Genomic DNA, 21,232 nt, shown 5'->3' on the forward strand with positions numbered 1-21,232 from the left:
CCAAAACAACCCACTGTTACAATAATTTTGGGTATCTGACATATGGCCAATTCTACCATTAACTGAAGACAATGCATGTAGTTTAATTAAAAACCTTTTATATAAAATGTTTTAATTTTGTCAACAAAAAAAAAAAAAAAGAAGAGTTTGTATTTCTATCAGCCACTTATAAAAGATATTTTTTTCCTCTAAGCCCATTTCTCTTTGAAATACTTCCCCTGCTTTCTGACCACAATTTTTCTGGGGAAATTTAAGGATTTGCAAAATGTATTTCTGTCTTGATAATCAGTGAGGCTGAACTATCTTTAAGTTTTGGGCAGGGTAATGTATTCATGTTGCCAAGAAAGAAATGAAGTTATTGTGTATTTTTTCTTGTGGAAAATCCTTGTGGATTTCCCATTTACAGGAGCCAATTTTATAATTCCTTTATACTATGTGATAAACAGGCATCTATGAATAACAAGACAAAATAATGGAAATTCAAAAGGAGAAAATGGACTCGAAAAATAACTGTAACTTCAGATATGCAAAGGGGTATTAACTAACTGAATTACTCAGACTCTCTCCTCCGAGCTAAAGGTATGTTTCAACAGCTGTGCTAAACATTCAGACTTGAAGAAGAGAGAAAGAAAAGACTTAATAGTTTAAGTTTTACAAAGGCTATGGAGTTGCTATGGATTAATAAAGTTTCAGGTGACTGAAGAATAGGATATAATAAGGAAAAGATGTTGTGCTGGGTATATCAATATATATTTTCACTTGGAGTAACATCTACAGCTTTACTCACCTGAGTAAAAGGACAGTGTTGTAAAAACAGAAGAGATACAGAGACAGGCAAAGAATATGGACCTGTATAAGAATGTGAATTACTGTTTGGCTTAAGAAAGAAACAAAAGGTATGTAAATTTCTATATAGAGTATATAATCACTGACATACAGAAGAAAAATTAGGATCACTTCTGTTTATACTCTTTTAGCGTACAAGAGCAAGAGATGAGAATGACATTGAAAAGCAGCCATTTCACATCTGAAAAAAAAAAATCTGGTTTTATTTGTTTTTCTTTGTTCTTAAACATGATGTATTTTGATTTTAGTATTCCCCACCTCAAGAAATATTTAGATCTCAAAACTCAGGATCAGCCTCTCATAGGGATTATGAGACATCAACAATCGCATTACACAAGACAAAAATAATAAGGGCTGAAGCTAATGAAAATTCCAGAAGAAATTATTGCACCTTCCCCTGAAGCATCTGATACAGTCAGAGGTAGGACACTGGATTAAACAAACCACATAGTTTGGCTATGTTACTGTTTCTGTAATATTAGGTTTAGAAATTTCAGTTATATATCCCAGTTAGTCACAAAAATGTATAACAATCTTTCACACTGACCAATGAGTTACAGTAACATTAATGAATGAGAGGACAGAATTATTATTATTATTGGTCTTAGACACCACTTATATGTGCATGCATATGTATATACATACATAAAAATATATGGTATACATATATATGCATATGTAAATGCATACATACATATATATACACACACACACACACAGACATATGCCTTCTGAGAAGTGGGGCTCACCAGAAGGTCTGAAGACCATTCTTTACACCCTTCTCTGATACACACTACCAAACTGTGTGTGTGTGTGTATATGTTTAACTGTGTGGAGGGAAATGTGAGAAGGAAGGGAAGCATGAACCTGAATATGGGAGAAATCACTCATGTTACTGTCATTATTTCAGATCTGTGCTTGAAAACACATTTTCAAATGCCTTGTACATTGGCTAAGTTGACCAACAGCCAAGCAAGAAGAAATACACAATATTAAAGGGACATTGTGAAAATGAAAATATTTATGTATGTATTTTCTGTTCTTTCCTGTGTTAGTATTAATACATCATATTCCTGACAACTGGCAGGAGGAGAAATTAAAAGAACTAATTTGATTTTTGCCATTTACCTTGTTTATCTGTTTCATTTTTCTGCCAAAGTTGAGAGAAAACTTAGATAGTCCATCTCCTTATGGGTTTTCATTTATCAGCTCTAATGGGTTAGCTTATTGTAAACTTGCCTTTTCATCAGGCTCAACTAAATCATTTTAGTTTTAGAAATACCTAAACTTAATGTATACTCTAAGTTGACAGTATCTCTTTAAACATAATTAATAATTCAGACCCATTCATAGGAAAATTCTGCCATCTTTTACACTTATTCATATTAATTCACACTATTTGTCCTCCCTGTTTCTCTGGGAAGGCTTTTGAGAACAGAAGTGAAACAAACTATCACCTCATCTGATAGCAGAACCACAGTTAATCAATTCTGAAGCTGCAAACAACTTAACTTCCAGGCAAACTAACATAGCTATAAACTAGTTGCAGGTATCTAAGATCGCAAAAATCAGCATGACTACATTTAACAGGGTAAATGACAGGATAGGTTTCCATTTCAATGAGGTAAAGTTGTGTATAAGTTCCCCCATACCCCAAATATATCTGTAAGGTCATTATCTCAAATAAAAATAAAAGAGAGAAATAAGTTATTTTTTAAAAAAGCTAAAAATGAAATTACCTTTAAGCCTATTGCTAGACAGAAAGAGATTGAGGCAGGTAAAGAAACAGAGAAGAGAACCAGAGAATATTGATAAATACGTGTTGTCAGCTCTGAGAATTGAAGGTTGGTTGGCATCAGCTTTTTGTCTCATGATGCATGCTCTAGGTGGTTCTCCCTGTTTTGTTACAAATAGTCCAGGTGTTTTAGTTTTCAAATTGTAATGGGCTTATTTGATCACCTTTGCTTTTTTGGTCCAACTCCATAGATTTTAACATCTTTCTCAGCAGGCACAGGCCTGCATACTGAATACAAACATATAGATAGAATGACTTAGTTAATATGCTCTCCAGAGGCATCCATAAAGAGTACAAATACCAGCATACAATGTTTCACCTTGATCTGAGCAGCCAGCCTGCATGCAGGATGCATTGCATGGTGGTTCTTGTAGTCTCTGAACAATAAAATCTCTAGGAGAGAGGACAATTGCCACACTCTGCTGCATTTCTATGCAAAGTAATTGCAAGACCCCGGCTCCTCCCAGGTTGCTTGCATTGGCTACAGCAGGGTAAAGAAGGTTTTCTGATGAAATGCACAGCGTTGCCCTTCCACGGATTGGCTCAGCCCAGGGCCGACACTTCATGAGTCGGGTTCCTGGGAGACAGGTCTTATCTTACCACTCTTCCTGCTCACCAGCAGCACCTTTTCACAGAAGCATTCACCTCTTCTGTCCCGTAGCAAGCACAGGAGTGGGATTTTTTTCATACAGTAATGTTTCTGTGGAGTTAGTTTTTTGTTTTGTTTTCTTAATGTTCATTTGACCTTGTTATCAAATGTGTTCTCCTGCAATCATCTGAAAGGCCTTATGCAAACCAGCATATGTTTTCTTTTTTTCCCTTTTACATCACCTTAAAGGGACACTTCTGTTGACATAGCTTCGGCAGAGAATGGTTTTCATCTTTTGCTGAAGTTTTGTTCCAGCCAAAGCCGAACCTCCTGCAGATTGTAGAAAAAGGGGCCTTTGCCTCCCAGGTAGGCGATTTTTTGTCTCTGCACAATGCATACTCGCTCAAATGAAACCCCGTAGGCCACATTGGCATTGTTGTCCATGCAGTCAGCCACCACTTGGCACTGAGGTGGCAAGGAAAAGCGCTCTAGGAGCTGGTGAGCAGCTGCACATCGGTCTTCCTGGTTCCTGTGTTTCTTAACTTCAAATGAAGAGGGAGAGATTCCAGGGGCAGCCCAGCCATCCGACGGGTGAGCCTCATCGATATAGACTAACAGAAAGTCAGCCACACCAGAGAACTCCTCCACCAGCTTGCTGAAGGCCGACAGCTGGCTTGTGAATGGTGGTCAGGTAGCTGAACCAAAGTTGACCACCAGTGGCCGCTCGGAGTTGGCAAAATCCAGAAGGTGGCATTTGGTTCCACACTTGCCACCGACACTCTGCCAGCTGCTACTGCTGCCATCACTGCCCTTGGCTATGTGGATTACACTGGAGTTTGGGGCTTCTCCTCCCAGTTTGACCTGACGGCAAAATAAATTAAAACATAGCAAGTTAGTGTGACTTGCTTGTCCAGTATCCTTACAACTATAAATAGTCACCTGTTCAAAGAGTACACCTAAATACCTGCATGGACACTAGCATGGGGATATAGCAAATCATCAAAAGCAGCAGCTTCAGAAAGTTCATCTAGTCCATCTCCACTCACAGTGCAGGGAAATGTGGCATTCCTGACAGGTATACTACTTCATTATTGTTAGAAAACTTCATCTGAGATCTGTCTTGTCCTGTCCACTACACACATAGTCCTGTCCACCCGTATGTATCTGCAGACTCTTATTTGCTTTCAGACAGACTACCTCTAATTTCTTCTAACTTTTCTCTGTGAGCCAAATTTTCTAGACATGATTTTTTTTCACTGCCATCCTGAGTTGTCTCCACTTGGTTCACATCTTCCTTGAAGAGCAGTGTTCAAAACTTCAAAAGAGTTTTTATTAATTCTCAGAATAATCAGACAATTACTTCATGTATCTCACAGGCTACACCTGTTTATATATTCCAGATGTTTGCTTTTTATGAGCTAGTGAGAATTTATAATGCCTAGGTCCCTTTTTCTGCCTTTCTAGTTGCTCCCCATCATAGACTTGGGTACTTCATCAGTCCAGCCTGAATTTGGTGCTTTGCACTTGGACCCATTGAACTGCATCCCACATTTCAAGCCGTTTTCCCAATTATCCAAAATCATTCTGCATTGTATTCCTGATCTTCACAACACATGCAGTGCCTCTCAATTCTGAGAGGTTTGCAGATTTCATACAGGTATATTCTCTTCCATCCTGCAGTCCAAGAATGAAAATACTGAGTACCAAACACAACAGAGATCTCTGCAGACACCCACTCAATGTATCATTCTGTTTTGACAGTGGACCATCCAATGCTGCGCTCTCCAAAAGGTTTTCTAACCACTTTGCAGTAATTTCATCAGTGATTGATTGACATTGTTCCTTCTACTGCAATGTTTCCCTAGAAAATGATTGGGGAAAAAGCAGCAGGAAAAGGGGAAAGTTCATATGATGGTTTAAGTAGGATGAAGTGAAAACGAACTGTTCTCAGCTCTAACCCCAGATCTAACTCAGACCCAACAGGCAACTGTGGATAAGTCATTGTGCCTGACCGTTTCCATTTCCCTGCCTATAGAAAAAAGACAGAATATAAGCATCTGACAGAAGGCACTGCCAGAATAAGGTGAAGCCTGCAGAGGGCTCCAAGATCCTTAGCTGATAACTGCTATAGAACCACAAAATATTATTACATAAGACAATTAGTTTTTAATGAGCTCTGCCACAGCAATTCCTATGTATCTTCAACATCAAGCTCTAGTACAACAATTATCCTTTTCTATTTCCCTGACTCTTTCTATCTCTCTCTGTCTCCTGTCTATTTGATTATGTTCAGAAGTGTTGCTTTGAACGAAACATACAGAGCCAAATTCTGAAGTCTTTCATATTTAATTTATTTCTTTCTGAAGCTACACTCCCATTGAAGTCAACAGAACTTAACGCTGAATAAGAACTGTGTAAAAACTGAATAAGTAACTGATTTTTGGTGCACTTCTATTCTATATTACATTATAGGGTATCCTGATGAGTCAGATACAGTAAGAAGCTGAGTTAACAGCTGAATAGTTAACTGATAAAATTACTGCTACACACAGATCCAAAGGCAAGTATATCGTAGATACTGGATCCTCCATTTCTCCCTGGGAAACCTGACTGCCTTGAACAAATCTACAGTTATTCATGACTCGGCATTATTTCATCAGAATAGCAATAGAAGCAAGAGTCTAACCAAAGCAAAGTTTGTAAGACACTGCCCTTAAAATTGCCAGACTTCACAGCCACACGAGGTCTCACAGCATGTTGGCACATGCTATAAACATCATTTTGACTATTTTCTATAGGGCAAATTGAGACACAATTGTGCCACCACTCACTCAGAAATCAGCAAGGAAGAGAGCTACAGAAAGAAAGACTGTCCGAGACCCACAAATCTGTCCAGGCCAAGCACGTGGTGATCATGCCACTGGGAGCAGGGGATGTGCAGCTGCAGCTGCACCACAGGCAAGGGAAGCAAGTGATGTCCCAGGAAAGCACAACCTCTTGTGGCCCCTCTCCCTGTAAACCTGCATCTGCAGCATTGCTGTCTGCTAGAGCCCTGGTAACAGTTAGAAAAAAAGCCTTGTGCTCATTTGCCTTTGAAAGCAAGCGAGGTTTGAAATAGCTGCATTTAGGACCTGCTGTGTGAGTGTGCTGTCCATTGAACTCGAGGAAGGAAAAGAGCTGTATCCAGTTTTTGAGAAGAAGGATCTATCTGGAGAGAGGCAGGCTCAGAGACTCAGGCTGTAGCATTTAAGAAGTAGCATTAAGCATCTTGCAGCATTTAAGAAGTGCTGCTACAGGCCACCTACACCTTAGGCAGGTCATAGGTACTCTTCTGTGCAGCTGTTGAACATCTCATTTCTCTCTGCCATTCTGTGCAGTAAGATAGGCAAAGCAGGAGTGAGTAAAGTAAAGGGCCAGACTTGAGCAAAGAAATACACAGGTCAAGATCATGTGGCAGCCATATAATGATCCTGAGGGCTGCATTCAATTCATAAGCCAGCTAGACAACTCAGCATTTTGTGACAAGTTGGTAACCACCGAAAAAGGGCACCTCTCAAGAAACACATCTGCACAAACACTAGATCCCTCTTTACCTAGAAAGCTTAACTGTTCTTGCAGTGCCAAGCAAATGCTTTTTCAGAGCTAGCTTGCCCAAAATGTGCCTTCTGGGCAAAGTCTGACATGTAAGTATCTGTGCTGCACCCACTGCCTGGATGAATAATGGACCTCAGTATTTAGGAGTCTGCACTCATCTAGTCAAAGAAAAGAAGTAATAACATGTGATTTACCTCATAAATCGCAATTAAGCAACACACTTTGAATTTCTAATATTTGCTGGCACTCTTCAGAGGAGAAGAAAAATAAAGGTAAAAAGGATAGAAGCAACTAAAACTCAGCAATGTAGAGAGCTGCTTAAGAGACAAGAAACACGTGAGCAGCTGTTTCACCTCACTCTTCCGGTTTTATTTTAACAAAACTATTATGACTGAAAATACTCTAACCAACACTCTTGAACTGGGAAACCACAGCCTGCTTCTTGATCACATTTAAGCATAAAGAGAGGCTACATATTGTAAGCTCCTCATTACCAACTTTTCACTCAGGTCTACCAAACGCTTCTTTTTCTAGGCAAGTTTGCAAACCCTGAAGGAACAGACTAACAAAGCAACTCCCATCGAACACCAGCATGGGAATGCCCTTCAAGTACTATTTAACATTGATACCAAGGGTGGCAACATATTTCACTGTTCTCCAACAATGCAAGTTTGCATTCTGTCTCTCATACTCCTTATTAACCAAAAAATAGATGGATTTAGGAAATAAAGTACAAATATGCCCTACATCTCCTTATAGCAGTTTCTCTTCATTTACCACAGCCATGAAGTAAGTCTCGTGGCCGCAGGTTACCTATCATTTTAATTTTTGTTTCTAGGAGTGCTTGTGTTGGGTTTTTTTCCCCTTAATGAGACATCCTTGCCAAGCAGGCATTCACAAGGCATTTTCTGCTCTTGTAGAGAAGTAATTAGGTTGGTGCCTTGTTCCATGCCAGTGTCAGGCACTCCAAAAAGCAGCCCTGCCCAGTCGTTAATGCTTAAACATAAGCAGCGGCATCTCCACTAATTGGTCTTGATGAAGCGCTGACGTTCCCAAAGGGACTCTTTATTTCACCAGGCTCGGGAACCGATTGACACAGGATGACAATATCATCCTTGCTGATCATCTGTATTGTAGGCCTTGGCTGTCTTCTTTGTTGTTATTTATTGAAAGAAAAAATAGCTCTTGGAAAAGAAAATCAACGCAATGAGAAAACAAACAAAAAACCCCATGTATTCAGCCAAACCGCTTTTGAAATCTTACACAAAGGCAGGCAAAATATAAATTCTGAGAAACAAACTGGCAGAATTCCCCTCACACGCAATCCAGCATTTCTATAATCACGTACTTCTGTGCGTGAATATTTGGGCATTCGGTGCCGGCCTTCTGGATGAGGTGGAAACTGGGCAGCGCGCAGGCACCCCCTCCCACTCAGCCTACATGCAAGGTAGGTCAACCAAATCTGAGAGCCAGCCCGGCCATCAGCAAGAGCAAGCACGAGCCCGACACCAAGGCAGTGACTTGCATCATTTGTGCGAATTTTGTGTTTGCTTGACAGCCTTGGTACTGCATCTCCTTCTCTGAGTCTGCACACAGAGTGAAAAGGGAACAAGGCTGCCGATGCTTTAGCATGCAGACTGCAAAATGAAGGAGACTTAGGAGCGGGAAAGAAAGCCCTATTCATAAACTACAGGCTAGAAATAGCACATACTGCTAACTTTGTTGTACATTCTCCATGAGGACTAGGAAAAGCCCCATGGACAAAACATCGCCTCCTCATTTACCTGTTCTTTTTTCTCATTTTGCTTTTATCAGCTTTAGCATAACCCTCCTGGGATCCTGTGCACTGGAATACAACTTTCATTCCCTGCATGAGGGATTTTCAAACAGTTTGGCAGACTCATCAGGCTGGGTCAACCCCCTAAAGAAAATAGGTGTTGCCAGACAATTAGCAGTCTGTGATATTAGCCATTTAAATATGGACATGCTGTGTTTGGGACTGGAGTCCAGTGATCGGTAATGAACTGAATCCCCGGAGCTTTTTGCTCCTTTTCAAATTCTCTGCTTTGATTTGATTTGATCTCATTCAGCTAAATATACCCTTTGAACAGCCCAGTATTTCTCAGTGCTTCATCCAAATCATAATCAGACTCTGACTGGAGAATTACACAAATTATTATTTTTTTTTTCTTTATTTACATGACCCAGTGTTGTGCAGTGGATAAAAATTACAGGAGGCCCTTGTCTGGAGTAGCATATGGGAGTGGGAGCTCTTCATTTGTCATGGGGAGGTGGCAGCTTGCTTTAAGAGACTCTATTACTCAAACTGGAAAGCAGAGACTAGAAATGACTCAAGTTCTCCCAGAGTCCAGAGTCTTTTATTTAGGATCAGGTGTGTGAAGCTGCGGGAGGGAAGTGGGAGACAAATTAAAGGGGCACAGTCTGGATAAAAATAACTAGTCAAATGCTGCTCTCTTTATTTAAAAACTGCCAGTCCCACAAACGAGCATGCATGGCAGAGGGAAAGCATAAAGGAGTCTTTTGCCATGCACTCTTATAAAAGAGAATGGATAATTTTAGTTCCTCTGATCGGGGAGCCTACAGCAAGCTTCTTAAGGGCTTATGTTTCCCTCAGGATGGGAGCATGGCCTACGACATCGTGGCCTCTGGGCCACTGGCTGCCCTTGTGGACTCTACCTAGCGGTGACAGAGGCCTTCACCAGTCTTTGTTAGTCAGCACCTGGAGGACATTTGAAGTTAATTTGGATGTTCGGTTTCGGGTTTTTTTTTTTACTCAGCCTTAGCACTGTATGAATACAGTGATGGTTTTGTTGGAGAGGCTGAGCTGGGGTGCAAGGACCATGTACGATCCTTTTCCCGGGTGGTGCCCGTTAGCTAATATTCTGTATCTACCACAGCCAAAGGGGGTTTTCACAAGGGTTTGACAAAAAGGCAAGCAGTCCTTTCAGTCAGTTTTTCACATATAAGGGTGAAAATGGAAGACTGCAAAGAGGTGGTGTGGAAGAAGTAAAGTTAGATCCGCAAAATGAAACAGGTAGGATGAGACCCTATGTGGGATAGGAGTCATCATATTCCTTTTCTACCTTTTGTCTGTCTTGAGTGTTTGAACTGTAACCTCCAGGGGGCAAACCGTCTGCTCTTCTTGTTTAGGACACTGCCTAGTACAATGGGTCCCTGGTCTAGGTTGGTCCTCAGACACTACTGTAACAAACATGATTATATATTAATAATAATGACAATGTTTTAATAATAACGACAATGACAAGCCCAAATCCTGTTGAACTTATGTTCCAAACACTGCAGGAAAGGTTTTAATTGTGGTTTTGTTTTGTTTTTCTCACTTCTTTCAAGATTGTTTTCATTTGCAAATGTCAATGAAAACAATTCTGTTAAGGCTGAACTCTGTAAAACCAGTAAAATATTTTTAATACCACACAATGTCTAGTTCTAAACCCTGAAACTATACAACATGCTCTCTTTCACAAATTCCCTTTATCACTGTCAAATGCAGACAGAGACACTTCCTTACCTTGCCAGACAAAATAAATACAAATAATAAGTATAGAGGCTATGTCTTTATTCCAACCTTTAAAAGATTTCCCCAAACAGCAAAGAGTTACTGGACAGCCAACGAGCAGGTAAAGGATCGTGCCATTATATTACTTTCACATACAGCTTTGTGATAATGCTGTGCAGCATGCACTTAACAGGACAGTTTTCCGGCTGTCCTGCTTTTGCATGCTGATTTATTTTAGGAATAAAGGTTGTACCTATCAAGCAGGCAGAAGTAGCCAAAGGTAATTTAATTGTGCCTCCCTGAAATCTCAGGAAAATCCCACTGGGTGTTTACTGAACCAGTCTACTTGCTGCTACATACAGAGCTGGGCCTATGCTGCGAAGCTGGGATCCTGTGCCAGCCGTTCCCTCCATGCTGGGTCTGTCATGCCAGAGCTTGCTGCTGGCCCATTCTAAAGACAGTAAAAAGCTGTACAAGTACATATACACACCCATCACCATCGTCGCTTGAGATACCGGCATCCTTCTGAGGGCTGTAACGTACATTTACACACATGTGCGTATATGCACACGTGCACGTTACCCCCATAGGTGCATCACAGCATTCCTACGCATTTGGCTGCTTCAGGGAGATGCCATTAAGGTCTTCCCCCTAACTACGCTGCACTGAGGTGGAGAAAAGGGAGGATTTCCTCTAGGATAACCTTACAGCTCTCTACTGGAGACCGGGAACAGGAGCTCTGCATTGCTGAAACACAAAACTAGTATCTGGCACTGGAAAGACTCCGAGCATGAGGCCTCACCACTGGGCACTGCTAATGGATGCAACCTTTTCTGTACCTATTTTAAAAGCATTTTAAGATAATGATTTCTCACCTTTGGAATCTTAGAAAGCAGATTCATCCCAGTACTAAATAAAGCATGGAACTTAGCAGGTAAAAAAAGCTTTTAAAATTAAATACAATGTTTTTTTCAAAACTTCTCTAGCTTTTTCTCTGGATTTCTGTAAGATATGTGACACATTCAGTATACATGCTGTGGGCTAAAACAAATGCCTCACTGGCATTTGTACAGATCACCTATATAAATGATGCAGAAGGTACACTAACACCCTCTCAAAAATCTCTTTTGTTTTTTCTGTCTTATCAGTAGGTGTGGTTGCATTCATATCTATACATATGTATACATATATATGTGTATACATATACAGAGAAATGAGAGAGGACTGACTCCTGAAAGAGCAGATTATGTATGCCTATGTGTGTGTATTTTTGCACTTATACACATATACGTATGTATATATAGACAGATACACACATATATATATGTATACATACAAACACATATGAAAGTGTAAATACCCCCACACACATACATACATGATTTGTTCTTCAGGAGTCAATCCACTCATTTCTGTAGATAAACAGCACAACAGTAAATTAGAAAAATAACATTTAAGTAAAATAGTTGCACTCTTTCAATTATATGAAGTTAATGTAACTTGGTTACTAGCTCTATTTATCTCTGTTATGACAATTAACCTGGTCCTAAAGACTCCCTTGTTGTAATGTAAGACACACTTGCCTCTCAGAAAAGAATAGGAGGAGGATGTTCTATAAATCACAAAGCTGGTGCAGTGTAGACAATATCAACACTGAGTGTGACAGATACTGAACTCAGAGCTAAGGAAGTAAAGAGAAATATATTAATCATTGATAAAATTTACATAAGAAAATAAAAACAAACAAAAGATCAATCATTTTTATTCCAGTGGGACTGTAAAACGTGGAGAAAACAAGTCATATAGAATGTTCCAATAAAAAAGAATACTGAATACTCTATATACAGCAAACTCTGCATTGCTTCCCCACTGAGGATGTTAAAATCTTCAACTGTTGCTAGGAAATCTTGCCTATGAAATAATTGCCCTAACCAAAAAGTCACGTGCAATAATACTTAATAACAGCAAAAAGCAGAACAAAAGCAAATTGAAATTTGGGTAAGATATTCAAAAGTTTTTCTAGAAGGGAAAATGCATCAGAACAGCTATTTTCAAATATACTCTAACTATTCCATGATCACCTCTTGTACACATTAGTTCTGAAACAGAATCACTTAACTCTGGGACAGTCTGTGTGCTTTCAAGGCAGAGCTCCTTTCTTGTAATAAATTTACTTTAATCCAGAATCTACTATCTGCCAACAGAGTTTTTCTGGAATGGCTTCCAGTAAATTTTTCTGTGAATAGAAATTTTACATCATGGACTTTTATGAAAAACGTTATGAAATGTACTCAGGAAGAGTTCTCTGTAAGTGACACAAAACATAGTAAAACCAAGCATAGTTACTGCTTTAATCCAGTCTTTTGCTAACTGGCAGTCTAGCTTTGGTTTATCTCAGACATCTGCAATTCTGCTATTCTAGCTGAAAAATGGTGATTGTCTCATAAATATTTCTCAATGGAATGAGCTTAAGCACCTGCTTAAGTACTTTGCTAATACCTGGCTTCAGCTAGCAAATTGGAGCAATAAGCAATCACAGTCGTGATATCGACTGCATTTTGCCATGCTGTTTAGTATCCTGACTCCCAAATATTTTCATTTCCTACCCTCGCTAATTGGCTAAGATTAAGATATCACAACTCGACAGTCCTATTCAGGATTTAGAAAAAGATAATTTAAGGAAAAAGATGCTTTGTGGGACAGTCTTTAATATATTTCACTATTTATCATGCTTTCTAAACATGCCACAAAGCAGGTGTATATTTCAAATTTTTTCAATTCTACCAGTACAGCTTTCCAGCTGAATTTTTTTTTCCTTTCTCTTCCTTACAGAAGCAGCAGAAGATACTCCTCTATTGTGGGGATGATGACTCTTCTTCTCCTAATAGTTCTCCTCAGTTTATTGTGTCCCCTCTATAATTTGATTTCTACGCTTGTCAAACTTTCTGTGACAATCAAGGGTTTCCAATGACCTTCTGTCCTTATGGCCCATAATTCTATTAAGAAAAACAGAGTCTTTCCATGAATTGTTGGTCAATGAGTTTCGTCTTAAGGTTAGCTGGCATGAATTGATTTTTTCCCCCCTTTTTGGAACACGGTGATAAAATTTGGTTATGTTTATATGCATTTTTCTGCTGAGTTCACTGAGGCCCAGAATTCATTCTAGCGATCTTAAAGCCTGATTGGCCTGATCAACCTAGGTCATTTAATGGTGATAAGGGAGAGTTTTTAATTACTAAAGTTCAAGGTATGAGTTTCATTGCCAAAACCAAAAATAGCACAGAGTCATCCTCTCTGCAGCTTCCATGGTTGACATCAACAGTACTGAGGAAAAGGCAAAGTATGACTTTGGAAAGTACAGAAAGGCATGCAACATCTTTATTTTAAATCATTTTGTGTTATTTATGCAAAATGAGATTGAAAACATCTCACAGATATATATCCATGCCTTCTCCAGACCCTGGGCCACTACCAAATTCCACTGGAGCCTTGACCAAGCCATGTGTTAACTGTCCTGCCTTGCCTTGTCTGTAAAATGGGGACAATTGTGTTCACCGGCCCATTTAACAAGGCCACTGTAAAATTTACTTACTTAATGTCTGTGAAGAGACTAAAAACAGAGCCTAGAAGGGCTAGGAGAATAGTGAGCTTCATTCAGCATTACTTTATTCGGGTAGCCAGCTGGCTGATTCCTAGGGCAGCAGTAAGAGGTTGACCCATTTGGCAAAAGCTAATGTTATTTATATTTGTCTTACACTGAAAATTAATGTCCCCGTGGCTTGGGTTTCAGGCTAAGCAGCTTGTATTCCATATCACAAAGCCAGCAAACACCAACACCACCAGCTCTTCACATCTCTAGGTAAGAGCAAATACAAAAGCCATTGTGGGGGAGCGAAAGGGGACTGGGGGGAAGGCAATACAAAAAGAAATATTTCAGAAGATATAGACCTATCATTTGGATAGGACCCCTATAACCTCATGACGTCACATGGGGTATGTTAAATTAGATGGTCTAAATAAGACAACACATTAACAGACTAAGCACTGTTTTGGAAGCCACAGAGCTCTGAATCCAGTTCTTCTACTTACTAACTGGGTGGCCTGTGCAAGAAATTTCATCTTTTTGGGTCCACCTTTTCAGTCTATAAAAGGGAACTATAACTACCTCATGAGACCCGGGCAGTACCACTGGGTAATGTTTATACAAAGCTTAAAAGGCACAAAAAAAAAAAAAGTACATGTTGCATAACTGCTATTGGCTTTATTAACTTAAATCACCAGGCAGCTGTCCCTCAGCTGGTCAAGTTCATTTTTAATATCTGACATGTCCCTCTGTCACTGTTTTCATGAAGAAAAAAAAAGGCTCACTATTTCACTCCGTGCCCAGTTTTACTATTACTTGGATGCTTCCTCTAATATAAAAATTAACATATGAGCAACAGAAAATGCCAGCGTAATGGCAAAGGTTCATTTCTATCTTTTACTCTAATTAAAACAATTCTATCTACGTTACATAGATGACATCTATCTCTGCAGAGCTCTATCTGAAGATGCAGCCTTTGTGTAATCCCTGAGGATCTCACACGGCAAACGATTAAACAACAGCTGTGAAAACATCTAGAGCATTTTACAATTATTCTTATACAAAAATCTTGAAATACTTTATCAACATGACGCTTATTACTCGTCCCGGTGGGGAAACTGAGGCACGGCTCAACTAAGTGACATGGCCACGGCGGCACAGAGAGTTAGTGGCAGAGCAGAGACAGCAGCTCCTGACTCTCGTGACCCCTTAGCCCCGACTTAAAACTACCGCTCCTTTCAGCTTATCCCTCTCCCATCAAACTTAACGCCAAACGGGAGACAGCCTGCACGGCACGGAGTCATTCCCTTGCCTTCTCCGTCGACAGCAGGGCCGTTCACCAGGGCTTACCCACCCCAACCTGGCAGTCCCCATCCCCGGGTACCCACCTGCTTGTAGGCGTCCAGGAGGAAGCTGTTCCAGACGCAGCGCAGCCCCTCCGAGGTCAGCATCCTCCGCCACTCACCGCGCCCAGACTTAGACCGGCTCAGAAATAGCACCATGTGCTTCAGGAGGATCACAGAGTCATACAGCGCAAGGAAGAGGCAATTGGAGAAAAAGACCGGCAAGATCTGAAGCGTGATCAGCAAATCCACACTTAGCAGACCCATCTTCCTTGCTGCTTCTCTTCAGCCGGATACCTTCAGCTCCCTTTTCTGCTCTGTACCCTCATTTAAAAAAGTAAAGTAAAAAGCATTTCGAAAGCCTCGTTATCCCTCTGTCAGCCACTCTCGTTAAAAGGAGCAGAGACAGTTAAATATGAACAGGCTGGTTAAAACCATAACTGCATGATACTCATTCAACTCGGAGCTGCTTATTTTTCAGAAACTAAGATTTTAACAAAAATTTCTCCCTTAACCAGGAGACCTGATTTTGTTGAAGAGAGAGGCAGCTGTGCTTCCAGTTCCCTGCAGTTACAAAATTTAAGCTGAGACTGTTAATTGTTAACTTTCCTGCACTATCCCATTGTTTCTCAGCTATTTAAGCGCTGAAGAGACCTCTCATTTCTGTGTCAGTAAAGCTAGCTACCAGGTGCAACAATACTTTTTTTAAAAAAGGTTTATGTACATAAACTTTCTGTTCCTTCCTCCCTCCCTCCCTTTCCCTCTCTCCCTCCCCCCCCTCCCCCACCTCTCTGTATTCCTGCCTTCCTCCTCTCGCCCTCTCTCTTGCTATCTGCCTATGGTGCAAAGTGCTTTCCCCTCTGGAGTCCTAGCTTGCTTCCCTGAAGCCTTTTATACATTCCCTAGCTAATTGCTGCAATAGAGAAATGAAACCCTAATCTTAGTAAAGATCTTGACGTCAATGTAAAAGAGGGCTTTACTTTGGCCAGGACTGCAGTGAATAGAAAAATGAAATTCTCAAAAGTCTTTTTTTTTTTTCTAAGAGAGAAGAGAAAAAAGAGAGACAGACAGCAAGGGTGGAACTTTGCTTTGCTTTGAAAAGGAAAAAGAAAAAAAAAAACAATATGCTTCTGACTGCTCTTATGAAATGCTTTCAAATTTTGGAAAAAGTATTTTCATAGGACCTGGAAGGTGACACAGCAATGCAGGCTTCTGTTGTAGATATTTTTTTTTCTCATGGCTGTTTTTTTTTTTCTTTGCTCTTTTGTCTTTTCCAGGAAGGTGTGTGAGTTGATGCATCCCAAGAAAGGGCACATTTCTGTACGTTTTCATCCCACCTCCATGAAGTACAACATGTATAGTGTTTAAATATCTTTTGCTGTCTTCTTGGTACTTAAGGAAACATAAGTAAACACCCAGCACTGACCTCATCTACTGATGTGTGAGAGAAGATGATAAGAAAGAGAAAAAAAAAGTTTTTGAAGGATTTGAGGATTCTAAGCTAAAGTTCCCTGCTTAAAAATAATATGCTACAGCCTTACATGCTGTTAATCAACTGAGCTTCAAGGACTTTAATACTCCCATATGAGAACTATTTACATCTACCAGTCTAATAAGGATACCTAACTTTTGGTTAAAAGCTGATTAAAAAAAAAAAAAAAACAGAGAGAAAGAAGTTTCCTCTGGCAGAGCCATGTGTGCTTTAACAACCACAAGCATCCCCTGCAGCCCCATGCTGAAGGTTTGCTTTGTTTGTTTGCACTTCTCTTTGTTTCACTTTAGTCTGATATTTAGTCCTCTTTCCACGATTTTTTTTTTGTTTTGATAGAGAAGACGCATTTTGTTTGGGAGTTTTTTTAGCATGGTTCTAACTTCCTTAGGTAAATATTTCATGTATTTTATGTTGCAGACATCCATGTTTTTGAGTGGATGTCTTCCCTATGTGCTTATGTAGGCGCTCCTTACCAAATACGTTTCATTCCCAGAGATGCCAGTATAGTATCTAACCTCTGTCAACTCTCATCTTCGATGAGTGGTACAAGCTTCCTTCATTAATATACCTTACTCTTCATCAGTCATCACTATCCTTTCACTGCGAGCAACTGCAGAAGGTAAACACCATCACTATTCCCTACTCTGGGATCTTTCATTTTCAGATACTGTAATATCACTTGGGATGTCATTATACTAGGATGCATACCTCTAGAAAGGCCACCCCATGTCTTGTCTTGGGCTCACCAAAGAAAAGTTTGTTTAGGTAGCATAATATCAGGCATTTGCAAAAGATATCACCCAGACAGGATATCTTCCAGCAAATGTTTACTCACAGAAATAACTTTAAAAGGTTACGCACATTAAACCAGTGACCTTCTGCGTTACTAGCATAAACAAAAAAAGGAACTGAGTTTCTTTTTCAAACTATGACAACTTTTAAGTCAAAATGTTGGTGATGACAGTGTTCTGTTGCCATGGAAAGGATTGCAACCTCACAGATCTGGCTTTATTACTAAAACTTGCAAAAACACGTTATAAGCAGGCACTTATATATCCCCACACATGGATGAGTCAGTGTGCTCATGTCATGTGAGTGCAACACAGGAACAAGGGTCCCCAGAGCTGCTAAACTAGCTTACTGTCTGACCTCAGGCAAGCATATGTAATCACTTGATTACAAGCACTCTTAAGCCTAGATTACTCTTCTGTAGATCCACCACTAAAGCAGACATGATTCTGTCTGGGAAGGTCCCCTTCCTTTATTTTGGGAAGGTTTGTTAAAAGGCAGGCCTGGAGATTGTTGATGGTGATGCCAGATGAATCATCAGCCATTGTTTCTGAGAACAGTTTGCAAACAGCTCTGAGGACAGTCCAGCTCGGGCTCTTCCTGTTCCCCGGAGGTAAAGTCAGGCTAGAACCTAGCTGGGAACACAGTGTATTCTGGGTTCCTGTGAAACAGCTGCCTCTACCCACAGCCTGCTTCATGGCTGAAGAGGTTGGTTGTAAGACTGGCTGAAGAGGTTGGTTGTAAGACAGCTGGAGAGCAGACGACTATGGAGCTTTGAAGTGCATCGGAAGCTGAGCAGGAAGCCCATGGAGCACTAGTGTGAGATGGTATTTCGTATTTACTACGTCACCTTCCTTGCCCATAAGGCAGACTGTGTGTATTGAGTTAAGCAGAACTACCTCAGATTGTGTGTTTGAGAGCTTAAGTCAAGAGATGTTGATAACTACCTAATCCAACCATAAAAACAAAAATCTTTTGACTAAATAAAAATGTAAAAAGACAGCTTTTGCCATTGCTGTCTTCAGAAGCAGTCTGTCCCCGCAGGGCACAAGCACTGCTTCTCAGCTTGACAGTCAGAGTACAACAACCCTCAACAGAGAAGGAAAGCATAATCTCTGCTGCTTCTTGTTGACACCACTTCTCTCCTTGGCTGAAACAATTCATCCCTATGTTTATTTCTCTCAGACATCAAAAATACAAATGAAACCACTATTTGCATCTTCTGTGAAAGACGGGTATCTGCAGCATAATCTCAGTGTTGAAGCCAAGTCTCTTGTTATTTCCCTGTAGACCTTCATGAACCAAGGAATAAAGGCTAGATCTTTCAGACCTCAAGTCATTAAGAGAGCCTTTACTCTCTTGAAGGAAAACTGGATGAATTTGATACGCAAGGAAGAATTAGGCAGGGTTGAAAATACGCATGAGAGAACTGAGATAGGGTTCAGCTAACGCTCATTTCTGTTACATGCTCTGCCATACCCACCTATATAATTTGGGCACAGCCCTACAATGTACCTCAGTTCTCCATCAGCAAAAGAAAATAAAAGTCCTCCCGTAATCTAAGGAGCAGTTGGGTTCAGTAATGGGAAATTAAACATATCATCCATAATTTGTCAAGGTGGAATGAGCAAAGCCAACAACATTAAAGCATTCACTGTTACTAGACCTTGTATGTGGCTAAAGTCAACAGTATCGGTATAGATGTTCATATTCTGTAATGTTTATAGAAATCAGTGCCATCAAAACCATATCCATGCATAGCTTCATGTTTCTTCCCAGTTTCAACCACAGTAGCATGAAGATTAGGACACGGGCAGACAGTAAGTTTGTTTACTGCAACTCTCTTGATAACTGTGCCTAGACACAGGAAATTTGAGGTGGAGTTACTACTGCTCAGGCCGCTTTCTCTGATCTCATTTTATAGTGGATCCATACTAGCTTTCTGCATGTCAGATAGTGTATTTTACAGCCTTCACTTGGTGATGTAGGTCTTTACCTGTTTGTGGCTAACTACCTATGTAAGCTGCCACGGCACTCAATCGCACTGTATCTGAGTACCTAAATGCGAGACCCTAGAGCCCAAAACAAGCAGACTGATTGATATTTTGGTTACTCAGCCTTATTTTCTCAGACTAAGCAAGACCATTTTGAATGCAGTAACTCTTTGCAACACAGCTGGGAAAGGGTACCTCACAGTGACAGGCATGCAAGGCTGCTGCTCCAGTCCTACCCCCAGGAGGTTCATGGGAGAGATCATCCCAAAGGATTCAGCACAACCTGTGTGCCTGCCTTGCTGCTTCTCATTGCTTTCACTGCCAAAAACAAAGAATGAAGCTTTTTGTTTGAGAGCTAGTTAGTGTGTCCATGAGCTTATCCCTGGAGAATTACGCAGCTGCAGAGTGATATGGCTAGAGATGGGGAGGAGAAAGTTTAGCTTAGCTTTGCCTCCCTGGCCCTGGGCAAAATTTGTTTATTACAGCCAAACAAGAATTTGTACCTCTCATAAAACTGCATTTTTTCTCTTTGCCAAAAGAGAAAAATTTCCCCTTTCTCTCAGCAACAATTCCCTCACTTAAAATGCCATGGGGCATTGACTGACGGTCTATTTCCACTTTTTGATTAGGATCAGCAGTGTATTTTCGTAAAGAAATAATATCTTCAATGAAAAATACAATTTTTCAGGCAAGTCTCAGTGATACCTGGATGGATTACCCACAGCGTGGATTCACCAGGCCCTGCCTTCCTCCATCACTCCTGGCCGCAGCACCACGTCTGAATGGAGCAACGTTCATCCCGCTGGCACCCAGCCCCATCCTGCCTGCTTAAAGCTGCCTCTGTTCTCTACAGGAATCCGCTTACCAGCCTTTCAAAGGTGAGTGGACTAAATATATCCTTACTGCCTAATTTATCTACCTTTTGTATCAGCTTTGGGTTTGTTTTATTTGGGTTGTTCTACCACTGCCATTATGATGCATAATTGAGAGTTAATTATTCTGTGAAACTGGCAGCTGTGAGAGGTGCTGATTTAATATCCCAGAAGACCTGATTCCTCAAGTTTATCTGCAGTGGGGCTGAGTACAGGTAGTGAGAATGCAAACTGTCCACAGGAGCGGCTCTCCATGGCAATTTGGAGGGGAGTCCCTGGAGCAGGAAGCCAGCCTCACTGCCCGCTCAGTCCACAAGGCAGCGCTACAATTAGAGGTCATTTCATCCAATAGATGCCAAACTGAGACAGTATTCAAACATTCATATGAACTAAGGAAGAAAAAGGCCATATCATTGGGACACTTCTGGATAGGGAAAGAACAGAATATCCTAAGAGATGGCAAGTTACACCTAGATTCTGAGTATAACTGAGGCTGTCTTATAGCCAAGCCACAGTGGTTCAGAAAGATCGAAGTGCGCGAGGAGAACTGGGACTGCTGATGTCTCTGCAAAACCTGTTCTGTAGACTTCAAAGCTGTCAGTCTGGCACCTTGTAAGAGCCTGCATTCATTGTATGACAGCAAAGTGAAATAATTGACTCATGGATGTGGGTGTGTCATAGTGACAAGTTTGAGGCTAGAATTCCCCACATCCCTTGACTAATGATCCCCCAAATTTCTATGCAAAACAAAAATAATCTCCCTGTTTCAGTAAACTCCAGTGAACAAACCTGATGCT

At 40.6% G+C, this 21,232-nt stretch overlaps 1 protein-coding gene across 2 annotated transcripts; it reads right to left on the bottom strand.

Moving 5' to 3' along the window:
• Positions 1-611: 611 nt before the first annotated feature.
• DIO2 (iodothyronine deiodinase 2) lies at positions 612-16,076 on the bottom strand. 2 transcript variants are annotated; one of them, XM_052782895.1, is made up of 2 exons: positions 15,334-16,075; positions 612-4,091 (listed from the first exon to the last, which is right to left on the bottom strand). In XM_052782895.1, the coding sequence occupies exons 1-2, from the start codon at positions 15,553-15,555 to the stop codon at positions 3,474-3,476; spliced, it is 840 nt and encodes a 279-aa protein (XP_052638855.1). In that variant the 5' UTR covers positions 15,556-16,075; the 3' UTR covers positions 612-3,473. The 2 variants fall into 2 exon arrangements, with proteins under 2 accessions (XP_052638855.1, XP_052638856.1); XM_052782896.1 differs by having other exon boundaries at positions 3,519-4,091; positions 15,334-16,076.
• Between the last annotated feature and the right edge of the window lie 5,156 nt (positions 16,077-21,232).

The sequence above is a fragment of the Harpia harpyja genome, chromosome 3 (genome assembly GCF_026419915.1).
Source record: "Harpia harpyja isolate bHarHar1 chromosome 3, bHarHar1 primary haplotype, whole genome shotgun sequence".
Lineage (NCBI taxonomy): Eukaryota > Metazoa > Chordata > Aves > Accipitriformes > Accipitridae > Harpia > Harpia harpyja.